General features: G+C 51.0%; 2 protein-coding genes across 7 annotated transcripts in view; one reads left to right on the top strand and one right to left on the bottom strand.

Annotated features, from left to right (window-relative positions):
• The window catches only part of SMC1B (structural maintenance of chromosomes 1B), an 83,244-nt gene extending 82,457 nt beyond the window's left edge, over positions 1 to 787 (top strand). Inside the window, exon 25 of the mRNA XM_012175771.5 lies at positions 234 to 787. Within this exon, the coding sequence (XP_012031161.2) occupies positions 234 to 335 (102 nt within the window). The 3' untranslated portion in view covers positions 336 to 787. The remainder of the gene's footprint in view (positions 1 to 233) is intronic.
• FAM118A (family with sequence similarity 118 member A) overlaps positions 1 to 16,544 on the bottom strand; it is a 35,101-nt gene that overhangs the window by 6,861 nt on the left and 11,696 nt on the right. For 2 of the 6 annotated variants that reach the window (XM_042247874.1, XM_027968206.2), the window contains exons 4-9: positions 11,819 to 12,040; positions 10,379 to 10,507; positions 9,029 to 9,314; positions 7,062 to 7,094; positions 5,301 to 5,384; positions 2,990 to 4,184 (exon numbers count right to left, since the gene is read on the bottom strand). In XM_042247874.1, coding sequence (XP_042103808.1) covers positions 4,165 to 4,184; positions 5,301 to 5,384; positions 7,062 to 7,094; positions 9,029 to 9,314; positions 10,379 to 10,507; positions 11,819 to 12,040 — 774 coding nt within the window. In that variant the 3' untranslated portion in view covers positions 2,990 to 4,164. Of the gene's footprint in view, positions 1 to 2,989; positions 4,185 to 5,300; positions 5,385 to 7,061; positions 7,095 to 9,028; positions 9,315 to 10,378; positions 10,508 to 11,818; positions 12,041 to 16,544 lie in introns of those variants that run through there. The other 4 variants (XM_042247875.1, XM_060413624.1, XR_006059502.2 and 1 more) reach the window with 3 other exon arrangements.

The following is a 16,544-nucleotide window of genomic DNA, read 5'->3' as shown; positions in this document are numbered from 1 at the left end:
TGCAGCACGCCAGGCCTCCCTGTCCATCACCAACTCCCAGAGTTCACCCAAAATCTGGCACCCTTACCAAAAACAAAACATGAAGCTGATGGAAGTGTAGAAATAACACCTTCTCGGAAGGCTATAAGGAGGTTCCTTTAAAATGCAAATCCAGACTCACTAATAGCTCTTTACATTTAATAGCACTTACTCTCTACTGAAACTGACTTTTAACTGTCTTTTCTCTGTTTCAGCACGATGACTGCATGTTCAGCCGAGTTTTGACCCTAGATCTTTCTCAGTATCCAGATACTGAAGGCAGAGAAAGCAGCAGGAGACAGCGCAAGCCCCACTAGGGCCTAGAGTGCCCTCGAGCCGGGAGCAGTCACACAGTGCCCAGGCCAGTCTGTTTAGCTCAGACCCAGACTGCTTCTGGAGCAAAAGCTAGGCGGCCTGTGTGCCATTTGTGGAAAAGCTTGACTGTTACAGGTAAAGATACTGCAGCTCACGTCCGTTAAGGAGTGTCCAGGCCCCACTCCAGTAGGTAATGTGTCCCATGAGAGTCAGCTTTGATTGAGTTTAACAAACCACCACAGTTTAAACTTTTAAACATTTTGAAAGTTGGTCAGAAAATTTTGAATCCTGCATCATCTTTACTCTGATCTTGCCTTGTATGTTTAAGTAATCTTTAAGGGAAACTCATGGCTTTAAATAGTTACAGGGTGTTCAGTCTGTTTCTTGGAAAGTTATTTCAGAAGAACTGAAGTCAATATTGAAAATGCCAATAAAAAACTCTAATTTCAAATGTCTACAATCTGCAATTTTAGGAACACAAAAAAATTTAAGACAAAATTGAAGTATGTCTGCTTCTGTGCCATTTAAATTTCTCTGAATATAATTTCTGTTAAGGAAACACTGAAGAACACAGGCTTTCCCAGTTAACACTGACTTCACAGGGAAACAGTCGTCCTTATCTGTGGGCATCATGTATATCAAAATCCAAGCATGCTCAAATCCCTTACACAGATTGGTGTAATAATATTTGTATATAACCTATGCATATCCTGTCACATACTTCAAATCATCTCTACTATTATTGATAATACTTAATACAATGTAAATACTATGTAACTTAGTTGCTTGTACACAGCAAACTCAAGTACTGCTTTTTGGAACTTCTCAGCATCTTCTTTTCCCAACTATTTTCCCTTTTTTTGGCCATATGGTGTGGCTTGTGGGATCTTAGTCTCCTGACCAGGGATTGAACCTGTGCCCCCTGCAGGGGAAGCACAGTCTTAAGCACTGGGCCACCAGGAAATTCCCTTTCCTATTTTCAATCCAGGTCTGGCTGAGTCCACAGATATGTAGCTCAGGGATACAGCAGGCCCTCTCTGCACTGTTAGGAATAGGAAAGAAAGCTGCAGTTTTCAGTAGTACTTCATTTCCATTTAAAAATGGAATTAAACAATTCTAAGGTACTGGTGGTTGGTCGTCTTGTATTTAAGGCTGTTTTGAAACGGCCCAAGCGCCATTTAATCAAGGAGTAGCCTCCTAAAGTAATGGAATCACTTTTGAACGTTATTTCAGGTAAACAAAATGCACTCTGTGCCTAAGAAGTCAAGTCATAAACACTTGCTTTCTGTTCTCCATCAGCTGGTCCCTAAGAACGAGCTAGCAGGTGCTACCATACTTGTCCTTTGTTCCTTTTTCAGTGGTGGTAAGATCATCTAAACCACTGCCTTCCTCTCCTTTGAAAGACATCACCGTAACACTGAACTGCCCCTTTGGTGCCACATGAGCTCAGTGTAGCCCTGATCTCTGCCTGGGCTCTTCTCTCTCATAACTTGGACTCATGGAGTGTCGCTGATCCTCCAAAGTACATCATTGTTCTGCTGTAACGTAGTACACCTGTACTCCTGAAAACCCTCATGCCATGCAGAAGTACACAGAACCGCAGGGTGATGGGACAGCACCCCCCCACCCCCGCCGCAAATAAAGAGGCAGGAGCTTAATAAATAGCTGGGTTCACACACACTAGTTAATACAAAATGTAAAAACTATTCTAGCTTGAGGCAGCAAACAAAGCCATACGTAGTCACTCCCTGACCCACTCTCAGAGATGAAATTATAAGTAAGTTATACTTGTGTGCAGGTGTGCTAAGTCGCTTTAGCCATGTCTCTTTGGACCCAATGGACTGCAGCCCGCCAGGCTCCTCTGTCCACGGGATTCTCCCGGTGAGAATACTAGAGGGGGTGCCATGCCCTCTTCCAGGAGATTGTCCCGACCCAGGGAGTAAACCAGAGTCTCCTGCAACTCCTGCATTGCTGGGGGACTTTTTACCACTGAGCCACCAGGGAAGCCCAAGTTATGCTTAGATTGCTTCTAATATATCAATCATGCAGGGATAAATTTTCATTTTAAAGTAAGAATCACAGCAGAACTGACTGTAGATCCATTGATTCATTATAACAAGGCGGCCTGATTCTCAGTGTGGTGCTCAAAGCTTATCCTGAGCTGGCTCTCCCTTCTCCAGTTTTATACCGTTTCATGTCATTTCTATGCTTTAACATTGCTGCGTGCTCAATGGCTGTCATGTCCAACTCTTCTTGACCCCATGGACTAGCCCACCAGACTCCTCTGTCCATGGGATTTTCCAGGCAAGAACACTGGAGTGGGTAGCCATTTCCTTCTCCAGGAGGTCTCCCCAACCCAGGGATAGAACCCACAGCTCCTGCGGCTCCTGCATAGGCAGGTGGATTCTTTACCATTGAGCCACCCAGGAAGCCCAATATTGCTGTACCCTGTGTCTGACCAACTTTCATATATGTTGCCCTGGTTGCATTTTATAAATGTATCAATTTTTTAAAAGCCAACTCAAGATGTTTGCTTTTCAAAAATATTTAAATATTCCAAGTACTCAATTTCACAGTTGAGTGACAATTCAAGGTAAAAATTCTCATTGAATACATGATACCACATTGTGTCATAACTAAAGAAAAGACAAGCAAACAGAGTTGAAGATAAAATTTTATTTCTGACCAGAGCAACATAAAAGATTTGTTTTCCATGCTTCAAAAAGGAAGGAAAAAGAAGGTCTTAAGGAGCTCTCTGGCTTCTCTCACACTCCCTACACATCCCAAGTTCCTGTTTGCTGTTCTTCCCTTTCTCTAAACCTGTGGGGAGCTGTAACATGGGAGCCTCGAGACAGAAGCCACGCAGAGCCGGTGCCAGGGTCATAGAGCAACTCGGTGGGCACAAGTACACAGCCTACAAGATACCACGCTGTCTGCCCCTCATGAGCCCTGACGTTTATAGTGTTCTGACAAGTCTTTGTCAAGTCTTCACTGTGCAAATCCTTGAATATGGGCCGTGGGGAGAGGATTTTAAAGAGAGAAGAACAAAAAGGGACCTTACCCCATAGAATAAAGGCTAGGAGAGGTTGGTATTTAAAAGTTTAAAACTTGGTCTTGTGCTCGACTTACGATTCGTCAGTATCTGTAACATGACGCACCTGGACACTGCCCTGTGCTTTTGAAAAGGCCTTCTGCCTCTTGGAGACTTCACTTCTTAGTAGTAAGTAGATCTGCCCTTCTTTAAAAAAACAGACTAAGATTACAGAACTCCAAAGAAGCCCCACAGATCTAGGCGTTCTTTAAACACCACCCTCACTGGTTGACTCAGTGCCTCCAGTATCCATCCATTCTTCAGTAGTTAACAATGTAACAAACATCAATTTTTTTCTACAGTAACATGTTTCCGCACAAAAATTATAAAATTTAAGTGTCTAGTGTCTTATTTTCTCTTTGGCAACTACTGTTGCCTGGACAGTCTTTACTCTCCCCCTTTTATTAGAGGAAAAGGACTGCCTGACAGAGGCGTGTCACATGGGAGCTGGGAAATAACCAGGTATGTCCCTGCCCACCGCCTCGGTCCCTGAGGTAGCTGTCTTGTCAGTCCTCACACAGGATACCTGCTGTGTGTGCGTCACCTCGCGAGCAGTTCAACACGGCGGACTCCCTCACCCAGCTTCCGAGGGCACATACCCGCACAGCTCTCGGGGTATGTGATGGTTTAGGATCGAGAGAGCCTGTGTGGAGTTCTCTAACATTCGTCCTTGTTGGGGATGGCACTGTGGTTACAGAAGGCTGGTTTTCAAGTTGCAGCTTTTATTGGTTTTAAAGATTTCAAGACCCTCCAGCGTCATCTGTTTCAACAAAAAGAAAGGAAAATCACATTAAAGTTGATCTTAAAAAAATATTTGCAATGGGATTTCTATTTCAGAAACTGTTTACAGTCTTATGTGCTAAAGACTTTGAAAATACCTCCATAATGGAAACAGTGGCTACTGTCTAAAAATGGCTTTCTGACTTATAAATACCATCAGGGGACAAAGTCAGTTATGACATTAGATTTGCAAAGCTCTGTGGAAATTTCAACCTGGGACTAGGAAGGCCACTCCCCTTCTTAGTGGGCTGGAGGAGGGGCAATTTCAACACACATCCGGCGGGAGCCTGTGGACTGGCAGGTCAGCATGTGTGCACGACGGTGCTGCCTGCAGCTTGGAGAGGATGAACCTGGGTCTCACCCACACGCAGCGGGACAAAGCTTTCCATAAGGAAGACTAGGCAGCGTTCTCGACTGGGACAGAGCCGTCTGGCAAGGAAGCTGCTGGTGTGGGCGCGGCATCCCCAAGGAGCCCACCCGCTGGCTTGCCCAGCGCTCTTGAGCAAAGCCCACCAGGCAGTGTGCTCTGCTGCCCAAGAGGCACACACACCACCGCTCGGAGGTCGGCCCGGCGGGGGGACAGCTGTGCACGTGCAGCAGCAGCTTCCAACTGACAGGAACAGTCACCCAGGCCACCCTTGTGCACACCAGCAGGTGACCGAGGAGCCCCAGACACGGGGAGACAGCAGCAGGAGAGAGTCTGCAGGGAAAGACTGTCCTGGAGGGCTGGACACCAAGGTGACATAAATCAGGATAGGGGCCGCCCCTGAGTGGTGAGGGGACGACTAAAAAAGGGAGGAGAGTGGGGTGGGCAGGCTCTGGACAATGTCCCATTTGAGCAGAAGGTGACGATGTGGGTGTATTCATTCCGTTTGTGAAAACTCACTAGGGCGACGGTACCCTTTGTGTACTTCTCTTGGGTTTTTCTTCAGAGACACGCTAACTTAAACAGAAGATGTTTAAAGCGGGTCTCTGGGCAGCTGGAACAACGTGCACATCACTCCTTCCCCCCCAGAGCCAAGGGACACAGCACAGTGACTGCCCACACCTTCAAGCAAGGCCGAGCTGCAGTGGCCCTGGAAAGGAGACCATGTACCTGTGTCTGACTGTCTGAGTTTCTTTGAAACTTCAATTCCATTTTCTTCTAACTTCCTCTTTGCACAGTCCTGGCATGCATTCCCTGAAAGATGAAAACTTTTATTAAAAAGCTTATCTAAGAATGGCTACCATCGAAAAGAACATGAATAACAAATACTGGCAAGGATGTAGAGAAACGGGAACCTCATACACAGTTGGTGGGAATTAATCTAGTGCAGCCACTGAGGAAAACTATCAAGCTTTCTCAAAAAACTAAAAATAGGGTTATCATTTGATCCAGCAATCTCCTCCCTGGGTATATATCCAAAGACAACCTCCCCAAACTTAATTAGGAAAGATGCACGCACCCCAGTGTTCACAGCAGCAGTTCAGCTGCCACAACACAAAGGCAAGTGAATGTCAACAGATGAAGATAAAGAGTATGGTGTGTGTGTGCACACGGCTACATAAAGTGGACCACTCCTCAGCCATAAAAGGGAAAGCTGCTGTTCGCAGCACCATGGACTTCGAGGGCATTATGCTAAGGAAGTCAGACAAGTGCTGTAGAGTGTCGCGGCATTTTAAAGATATAACTGGTAATACAACAAAAAGTCAGACTCACAGATACAAAGTGAAAAACTGGTTACTAGTGGGGAGTGGGGAGGGAAGGACAATATAGGAGCAGAGGATTAAGGGGCACAAACTGTGAGGTGTAATGTGAAGTAAGCTCTAGGGATGTATGTGCGACACGATATAGCCAGTATTTTACAACTAGAAATGGAGTATAACTTAAAAGATGTGAATTCACTATATTGTACACCTGTAACATATAATGCTGTATCACAACTATACTTCAATTGAAGATTTTTATTTAAAAACCACATCTATTCTAGAATTCACCCTCCAAAGACCAGTTTGTAAATCTGATTTTACTGAAGCGCTGACCAACTAATCCCTGTGGTTAGATACAGATGTCTATCAAGCTAGTGCTTTTTTCAAAACAGATAGATGGTTCTGGGAATCAAAAGAAAGCACCTAAAACAAATGGGTCCTTTCAGTACAAATAAGTTAGAAATGGAAAGCTGAGTGTAACTGTTTAATAATTCCTAAACCAAAGCCATCCAGCACTAACCAGTTTCCATCTGTGGCCCTGCTGAGACGGGGAAGGAGCCCAGGGCTGCAAGGCCCCTGCTCCACTGACTGGAGAGAAGCCCCTTCTAACCCAACTGACTGAGCAAGGTGGGGCAGCCTGGCACAAAATCCACTCGGGGTAGACGCCGGGGCACACCAAGTTCAGTCACAGCTTGTCAGTTCATAAACGGGCAGAGTGAGCCCTGTAAGAAGTGTATTCACATTTCAAACAAGTAGTAAATAAATAGAAAAATTTACATGAACACTTAGAACCTTTGCAATTAAAATGTCTGAAGAGGATGAGTCAAAAATTAACTATTAATACATCTTGGACCAAATGGTATGATACAAATAGACTCTTCCAGTTCCTCTGGGCTCTAGGACAGGACATTACTCCTGGCGCCAGCAGGTGGCCCGTCTGACAGAGCTGAGCCCGCAGTTGAAGGGCTGTCTTTTTAGCCCCTTCATGGTGGCAGGGACCCTCATGAAGGTGCTGCTATCCGTCCTCTCTGAGGGGGCTGTCCTGACACAACACGGGCTAAGTATTTAACGTGAGAAACACTTCTCTGATCATTCTGCAAGTGAGCACAGGAAGACCGTGAAATGTATAAAGAAAAACCAGGCTGGGGAAAATCAAGATCTGCTTTACCCAACAACGTGGTGCTGTCCACTCGATCGGCATCTGGAGAAGAAAGGAAAACAGTCAGCAGAAGCCACTTGACAGCTCGCCCTCCTCAGGCCACGGTGGAGCCAGCGGTGGAGCCGGGCAAGGCTGGCTCTGGCACGGGGGATCCTGCCCAGCCTGAGGTGCGCTCGCCACACGGGGCGGCTGGGGCTCACTCCTGACCCTCCTCTCCAGCCCGGGGCCGATGTGAGGGCTGAACCCGTGGCGTGCGACGCCCCCGTGCCAGCCAGGCACTGTCACAACTGCCCCTCCCTGCTGCCACCAGTCCACCCCCCGCTCCCAACAGCAGAAACACCTCGAGGCTGTACCCACACACGTGCTCAAAGACATAGCCACAGATTCTAAGTCCAGACGACCTTTAGCCCCCGGCAGCCTGTCAGAGCCGCTCAGCTGCTAGGGTCTGGGAAAGGGGCCTGAATGGGGACAGGAATCCCCTGCCAAGAAAGATTCACGCGGGAGGGAGCCGCAGGTGAGGTCCTTGGAGGTGAGGGGTGGGGGAGGCAGGAGCCGCTGCCACCCCCGCCACCCCCATGTCAGCAGGTGGGCCTGTGTGGGGTGCCCCGAGGGCACGTCCAACTCTGCTGTCAGTCCAGGACCCCCAATCCAGCTTCAGAACACCTGGGCATCTGAGTCGCCTCTCTGAGTACATCTCAGCAGCTCTAAAGTCATCTACTTAGTAGCAGTGGATTAGTTGTCTAGTTGCTCAGTCCCGTCTGACTCTGCAACCCAAGCGACTATACCCCACAAGATCCCTCTGTCCATGGGATTTCCCGGGCAAGAACACTGGAGTGGGCTGCCATTTTCTTCTCCAGGAGACCTTCCCAACCCAGGGATCAAGCCCACCTCTCCTGCACTGGCAGGCAGGCCGATTCCTTACCATGGAGTCACCAGGCAAGCCCAGCAGCAGTGGGCACCGTGACTAAAAGCGAAATAAGGCCAAGGACATAAAACTCATAGCAATGTGCAACACGGCAAGTGTCAGCTCCCTGCTCCTTCGCTTAGTAACAAACGGCCACTCTAATGACACTTTCATTAATGGAAACTCAACTTAAATTGGCCCGTTGTGCTAATTACTATCAATTTCAAAAAGGCCTAGTGGGAAGAAACTAAGCTGCCAGATTATCCGTGCATCGCGTTCGCGTGATCTTCGCATTGTCTAGACTTCAAGTTCATAGCTGGTCGTGCCCAGGCAGCTCTGTGGTTAACCCACTTCCACCACCTGTGGGTGACTATGTCTGGTCTCCTATTACAAGGACACGCGAGCCCACACAGACCTCTCCAGGTCTGCCGTCATCCATGTTTTATGATGCAGACCCCAAGCCACGAGCTGCTCTGATGGCAAGATGACCAGCTGAACAAGCGCTCACGTATCGTGGCAACTCCTGGTAGATGATCAGCTCCCCAGAGGAGGGCCGAGAATTACTTAAAAGGGCTGCTGCCTTCAGCAGAACAGGGAAAAGATGTTATTTGAAAAAGGAAAGTCTTCGTGGAACTGTTCTGTGCTGCAGCGGTTGTAACTATTTAACATGCAGTGTGACAGGATAAAGGTGTGAGACAGCTGCAGGTTGTCAGGAGCACAGCTGACGGAGCTGGCGGGGCAGCTGTCTTTCTTGGTTAAGGTAATCTGAAGCAGGGCATGTCATCTGAATCAGGAATAGACATGTACAACTATACACACACTTTAACTAAAAAACTCAATTTACAGACTATTACTACCATGCCAATAACCCCAATCTTCTATTTTTAGTACACAGAAACATTTTTTTTAAAGACAGAAGACTGGTGAATCTAATGGTGTGTAAAATTCTCAATTTTATTTATTTTATGGCATGTAATTTATATCTATAAAAAGGGGCAAAAAATGGAAGAATCCTATTGGTTTTATACATTGAAAAGTGAAAAAGCAAACAAGCCACCCACACAAGCCATACCTGGACTTCGCTGTTTGCAGATCTGAGCGGCGAGGTCCTGCACGTACCCTGGGAAGTAGTCGAAGCAGTCCCCGTAGGACACGACCTTGATGCCGTGCAGCAGCATGTCCGCCTGCTGCTTGAAGAAATGGTCCTCGCTCTCCTTGAGCACCAGCATGTAGTGCTCCAGCTCCACCTTGTTGGGCACCGAGTACAGGAAGAGGGCCTGGAAGATCTGGTCACGCAGCGTCTCCCCGCAGCCCATGAACAGGAAGGACTTGGTGCGGTACAGGCTCTGGAGAACCTCCTGCGGAAGCACCAGCGAGACTGGGCTCGCCCACCGGGAGCGGGCCCTCCCAGCGCCAAGCTACCCGCGTGCCACGCTGAATCGTCGCTGCTCCCCGGAGGGCCTCTCCCGAGAGCCGCCGGGGGGCAGAGTGAGGAAGGCAGAGGGAAGGGAGGGGGCCTCGTCCTGGGAGCCAGGCTGTCGGCCAGGCCCCCCGTCAGCGCTGTGCTGCCCACCCCGCCCCTGCAGCCAGCGCAGCCTCTCAGTTCAAATCCTCCAGAATCACACGCAGTTTAGAATGTTCAAAACATACGGTAAGGACATAGAATTTTTTTTCAGTTCAGTTATGTGCACACACCTAATCCCTGGAACTGACCTGTCTCAATAAATGGAGGATGTGAACTCCGAGGGGAGGGCCTGGTTTGCGGAGGGAGGGCAGGGGAGCTCAGGGGCGGGGGGGCGGGGTGGTGATGGTTACCTGAGGGTGGGCACAGAGGATCGGGCAGGAGCACAGCGCTGCATCGCTGACCCAGACACCCAGAGAGGCTCGGTGTCGGACAGGACTGCCCCTGCCCGCCCATGGCCATGCCAAGGCGGCGGGAGCCCAGCCCGACACTCGTCACCGCCCCCATGCCTGGGGAGCAACAGGCAGACCATGAGCTCCAGAGCAAGTCAGTGAGGACCCCCTTGGCTTCTAAGTGCATAAAAAGTGAGTTCACAGAAAGCCAAGAGGCAGTTTCGCCACACCCTCTTTTGTCTACGACATCAAAAAAGCCTTGCAGAGAATGAAATTCAAGGTTTTGAAAGAGACGGCTAAGTAGAGAAAGGAAAGGAGGTGCGTGGATGGACAGAGAAGAGAAGCAGGGAGGGACGGCAGGAGAAGAGCGTTCCAACCGTGGCGGGGCCTGTGAGTCGCCCTCAGGAAACGGAGCCATGTCCCTGGGCAAGAGGCTCGCTCGAGTTCATGGAGCCTCTGTTCAAGGCGCCCAAGGGGCGGGAGGCCTGGACCCTGCTCAGTCCACCCATGGCTAGCAGCCCCCACACAGCCCCAGGGGCACAACCAGGGCCAAGTCAGGGAGGCGTACCATGACCTCTGGGTCTTGAGTGACGTCTCTGTACCCGGAAGGGTCCAGCACCACGCCGCAGGGGTCGGTGTACAGGCCGTGGATGTGCAGCACTCCATACCTGACGCTCCCCCGCGCCCACTGCAGGACCTGGCGAAGCGCAGACACACAGGAAGCACAGGCTGAGAGGGGGGCGCCTGGAGACGCTTGTGGGTTCTCAAGCCCACCTTGACGTGTAAGTGAGAGAGAGGGTCTGATGTATTATCATCTCTTTAAGCCTAGGAGAAATTCAGCTGGTAGGGCTCGTTTTCCTCGTCCTGCCATATTAGAAAGAACTTCTCCATTTAGAGACCAAGACGGTTACACAGAAAATATCTTTAACATTTTATATAATAACAAACGGCCAAAAACTGATGACTTTAGGGAGATTATGGAGGCTTTCTGTTCTAAATCACGTTATATTTTAATTACTGTTAGGCATACGTTGATTTTATGCCCTGAAATATATATACATACAGAAAAAATAAGTCATCAAGGAGCTTTCTCCTGACTTCATATCAAGACACACAAGGAAGGCCCTAGAGAAGCTGCATGTCGTGTGCATCCCTTTTATCTTCACACCGAGGACCTTCCCAGTGCGCCGGACTGACCCCTGCAGACCAACCGACACTCGCGGGCAGAGAAGCCAGAGAAGGCTCCCTGCCCTTTGCAGCTGATTTCTAGAGGCTCAGGTACCACAGTGAGCAGCACCATGGACGGGAGCGCGTGGCTCAGACGTGGAGTGGGTCGCTAACGATTCGGGGGAGCGCGCGAACTGGAGCCCCAGCACGAGGCGTCAGCTCGGTGGCCCTTGGAGTCCCTGTGTGAGGAGTGGGGCTGGGACCGACCCCACGACCCCCACGGTGAGGGAGGAGCAGGCAGGGATGGTGTAAACCCAAAGGCACACACGCACACCGGAAACACAGCTGTTACGATGAAACCATGGTCAACCTCAGTAATAACAGAAATAAAAGCATAAAATGGGTGCCCGTATCCAATGGGAGAAATGCATGGAGTTGGGTTTTTAGCAACGCCACAGGCTGGCAAGATCAGGAAGATGGATTACCCTCTCACAGCTGTGCTGTGTAAGCAGGGAACCTTTCTGGAGAATACTCAGGTAATTTATATCATCTGTCTTTAAAACAATCATACCCTTTGACCCTAACATTTTTCTAAGAACTTATAAAAAGGGTAAGAATTCCCATTGTAGCATTATTTATAATTGTGGCAATATGCTCACAATAATGATAACCTCGTCTCGTATGAAATTCCATGTAAAACCACACTTCTGAAGACGGCTTTGTGACAGGGAGACGCTCCCAGGGTGACAGTCAAGGAAACGCTGCACACACAGACTCGGTGCGCCTCGCCATCGCGGCACGGGGCTCCCTTGCAGGCCCGCCACGGGCGCCCGCCCCGCACCTTGGTCTTGTCCTTCAGGTCCAGCGATACCATGGGCTTGCCCTGCTGCTGCCCGAAGAGCTCCAGCAGGTTGTCGTAGTTGGTGGTGAGGACCAGCGTGCCCCGCTCCATCAGGCTCAGGATGGACTGCAGCACTGGCGGGTTCTGGATGTGCTGCTCCAGGTCGTCGAAGACCTCCATCAGGCAGTCCTGGAAGAAGCTGGGCTTGGCGTCGCCCGTGCGCTGCAGAGAGGATGCCCGGGGTTACAAGACGCTGTGTCTCCACCACCACTGAGCCCCAGGCACGAGGGGATAGTCTAAGTGCCAGAGAGACGCCTGATGCTTTCAAACTGTGGAGCTGGAGAAGCCTCCTGAGAGTCCCTTGGACTGCAAGGAGATCCAACCAGTCCATCCTAAAGGAGATCAACCTTGAATATTCATTGGAAGGACTAATGCTGAAGCTGAAACTCCAATACTCTGGCCACCTGATGCGAAGAGCTGACTCACTGTAAAGATGCTTTACAGATTGAGGGCGGGAGGAGAAGGGGACGACAGAGGATGAGATGGTTGGATGGCATCACCGACTCGATGGACGTGAGTTTGAGCAAGCTCCGGGAGTTGGTGATGGACAGGGAGGCCTGGTGTGCTGCTGTCCATGGGATCGCAGAGAGTTGGACACGACTGAGCGACTGAACAACAAGAGAGACAGCAGTCTTTTTTACAGAAGAAAGGAAACTGCTGACCTCACAGAGGTCATTGAAACCCTGGGGCAGGGAGACTGTGCCAAGATGCTGGTGGAATGTCAGCAGCAATCAGCGCCGACAAAGAGCAGAGAGAAGAGGCTGAGCCCTGTGGGCGAGAGGGTGTCCGGGTCAAAGGGCACAGGGAGGGCCACTGATACAGGACTTTGAGCCCAGAGCCGAGGAAGAGGTGGATCTGGAGAGGGCACGCCCAGCAGGGACGAGCCCGCGCGAGGGCGCCTGGCACAGGTGGGGTCAGACAGGTGACCCGGAACGACACCCCGCGGGCCCCGCAGACCTCAGGGAGGCCTGGGCTCTCCCTCCTCGGGAGCCACAGGGGCCCCAGGCTGGCAGCGGGCGTCCAGTGAGGGACAGTGTGTCACGCGGCCAGTGCTGCAGAGCCCCCAGGGTCAGGAGCGGGACGGGCCCAGGATGCAGCGGGCAGGCTGGGGGGCCGTGAGCAGAACTGCTCGGCAGGGCCGCTGGGCAGGGCCCACAGGGAGGCGGGCGGACCCCTGAAGAACAGTTTGGGGTGCTGGGTGAGGAGGCCCACGTGACCCCGGGGCACCCCAGCCAGCCTGGCCCTAAGCCTGTGGCAGGCACGCACGAGCGCCTGCAAGACCCACTGCCCTCCAGGCTGTGCCCATCCCCCGGCTCGGGCTTGGGCTCCTGCTGCCAGACGCTCTGATCCCCGCCCCCGTTTCCACGGGCCTGCCCTCAGGGAGCCCCACACCTCCACGCTCTTGTGTGAGTGTTCCCCTCCTTCTCCCCTGAGAACCGGCTTCCACGTCCCTGGCACCTCACTCCTGACCCGGTAAGACCTGGCGGAGCCTGCTCACTGCCGTGCCTCTCAGCTGCACATGCCACAGCGCACGTGGGTTCACGCCCAGTGTCTGCACGCCTCCATCACCTCCTCCGGGGACCTCCACACGCCAAACCACAGCAGGACCAACAGCCAGCCTCTTTCCAGAAGTCCTCCATCTGCCCGACTCAGCACCGTGGCTCCCGGGAGGCTTCGCCCCACCAGGACCCACCACCACTGACCCCATCTCTCACTCCCCCACCGGCCTACCCCACCATGGGCTGTCACGACCTGGAATTACTCCTGAAAACGCCTGCAACTTCCCAGCTCCGCTGGAATCCCCACGCAGAACTCCACCCCTGGGAAAACCGACTCCCCACTCACTCCACGTCCCTGCTCCCAACTAGCTGAACACGGGAGAACACCACCTCTCTGACTGGCCTTACTTTAACTCTATGGAAGTGCTCAAAAACACACAAAGGAGTAGAAAGGATAAAGCCCCAAACACTCATCTCCTTGATTAACCTTGCATCAGAGCTGCCCCTCCATGAGGGGACGCCCTCGCCCAAGGCCCCAAGCCCGGCCGCAGCCCCCAGCCCTGCCCCTCTCCCTGGCGAGGGGCCTCGGGACGGCAGACTACTCCGGGCTCTGCGGCCAGTACTCGGCTGTCTGCAAGCATGACCTCAGCCCTAGACAATACGTAACTGGACGCAGAAGCTGGTTTACTCCAACCAGCAGTAGCCACCCCGCCCGTGATGGGAGCTGCCCCAGGTTTAACACTGCACCACACCTGGCACCATCGCCCAGCTGAAGCGCCTCCCAGACTCTGGTAAAGCCACCTCGGGCCACAGGGCAAATTCTGGCTGATGCCGCAACAATGTGACTGGTCTGTGGCACGCCAGACCCCGCAAGGAAGGACGCTTGGCCCTCCTCCCCTCGCCCCCCGCCGGAACGCTCACGTCACGTAGGCAGGAGTCGGGCAGCCGGCCTTGGGCACGAGGTGGAGGCTGCGCGGGCAGGCGGCAGGGCAGCCTGTGCGCCCCCAGGTTTTCATGTGAGAACATAATGCCGTCGGGGTCAAGCTGCACTTTCTCTGGGTACCAGCTTCATTTTCTCCTCTGAATACTCCTACATCTCTCCGCCCCAAAGGAGACGACGGCTACACTTCTTCAGATACGGAAGAAATGCACCTCGGACACCAGGCCCCGGCCATCTCCTCCACTCCGCGGGCAGCCTGGTCGGGGATGCCCCGGCTGCGCCCTGTGGGCGCTCCCCCGCTTCTGCACCAGCCCGACTGGCTCCGGGCACCACTCAGAGAGCGCGTGCCCCTACGCCAACCTCCTTCCTTGCTGGGTCCTTTCCCGAGGAGGCAAAGACGCTCTGTCCTCTCCCTGACACTCTGGAGACGCACCTGTCGTGTGAGGAGGCGCGGCTGGCCTGCTCAGGCCCAAGCAGAGCTGGCGGCCATGCCCTGCGCTGCACCAGGATGAGGTCACTGGGCCAGTCCCCAGAGCAGCCCGCTGACCTCCCTGGGACGAGCTCCCTCGCCAGGCTCTATCTGACATGGACTGTCTTTGGGGCCCACACGGTGCCTGGGACCCCCATTTGAAGGGTCGCTATTCTGATGAACTAAAATGGACTGGAATGGGTGACTTTACTCAGATGACCATTATATCTACTACTGTGGGCAGGAATCCCTTAGAAGAAATGGAGCAGCCATCATGGTCAACAAAAGAGTCCAAAATGCAATACTTGGATGCAATCTCAAAAATGACAGAAGGATCTCTGTTCGTTTCCAAGGCAAATCATTCAATATCACAGTTATCCAAGTCTATGCCCCAACCAGTAACTCTGAAGAAGCTGAAGTTGAAGAGTTCTATGAAGACCTACAAGACCTTTTAGAACTAACACCCAAAAAAGATATCCTTTTCATTATAGGGGACTGGTATTCAAAAGTAGGAAGTCAAGAAACACCTGGAGTAACAGGCAAATTTGGCCTTGGAATATGGAATGTAGCAGGGCAAAGACCACAGTTTTGCCAAGAAAATGCACTGGTCATAGCAAACACCCTCTTCCAACAACACAAGAGAAGACTCTACATGTGGACATCACCAGATGGTCAACACCGAAATCAGATTGATTATATTCTCTGCAGCCAAAGATGGAGAAACTCTATACAGCCAACAAAAACGAGACTAAGAGCTGACTGTGGCTCAGATCATGAACTCCTTATTACCAAATTCAGACTCAAATTGAAGAAAATGGGGAAAACCGCTAGACCATTCAGGTATGACCTAAATCAAATCCCTTATGATTATACAGTGGAAGTGAGAAATAGATTTAATGGCCTAGATCTGATAGAGTGCCTGATGAACTCTGGAATGAGGTTCCTGACATTGTACAGGAGACAGGGATCAAGACCATCCCCATGGAAAAGAAATGCAAAAAAGCAAAATGGCTGTCTGAGGAGGCCTTACACATAGCTGTGGAAAGAAGAGAAGCGAAAAGCAAAGGAGAAAAGGAAAGATATAAGCATCTGAATGCAGAGTTCCAAAGAATAGCAAGAAGAGATATGAAAGCCTTCTTCAGCGATCAGTGCAAAGAAATAGAGGAAAACAACAGAATGGGAAAGACTAGAGATCTCTTCAAGAAAATTAGAGATACCATGGGAACATTTTATGCAAAGATGGGCTCGACAAAGGACAGAAATGGTCTGGACCTAACAGAAGCAGAAGATATTAAGAAGAGGTGACAGGAATACACAGAAGAACTGTACAAAAAAGATCTTCATGACCCGGATAATCAGGATGGTGTGATCACTCACCTAGAGACAGACATCTTGGAATGTGAAGTCAAGAGGGCCTTAGAAAGCATCACTACGAACAAAGCTAGCGGAGGTGATGGAATTCCAGTTGAGCTATTTCAAATCCTGAGAGATGATGCTATGAAAGTGCTGCACTCAATATGCCAGCAAATTTGGAAAACTCAGCAGTGGCCACAGGACTGGAAAAGGTCAGTTTTCATTCCAATTCCAAAGAAAGGCAATGCCAAAGAATGCTCAAACTACCACACAATTGCACTCATCTCACATGCTAGTAAAGTAATGCTCAAAATTCTCCAAGCCAGGCTTCAGTAATACATGAACCGTGAACTTCCAGCTGTTTGAGCTGGTTTTAGAAAATGCAGAGGAACCAGAGATCAAACT

The sequence above is a fragment of the Ovis aries genome, chromosome 3 (genome assembly GCF_016772045.2).
Source record: "Ovis aries strain OAR_USU_Benz2616 breed Rambouillet chromosome 3, ARS-UI_Ramb_v3.0, whole genome shotgun sequence".
NCBI lineage: Eukaryota > Metazoa > Chordata > Mammalia > Artiodactyla > Bovidae > Ovis > Ovis aries.
Note: the sequence above shows the minus strand (reverse complement) of the source record. Positions and strands in the feature narration are given on the sequence as shown.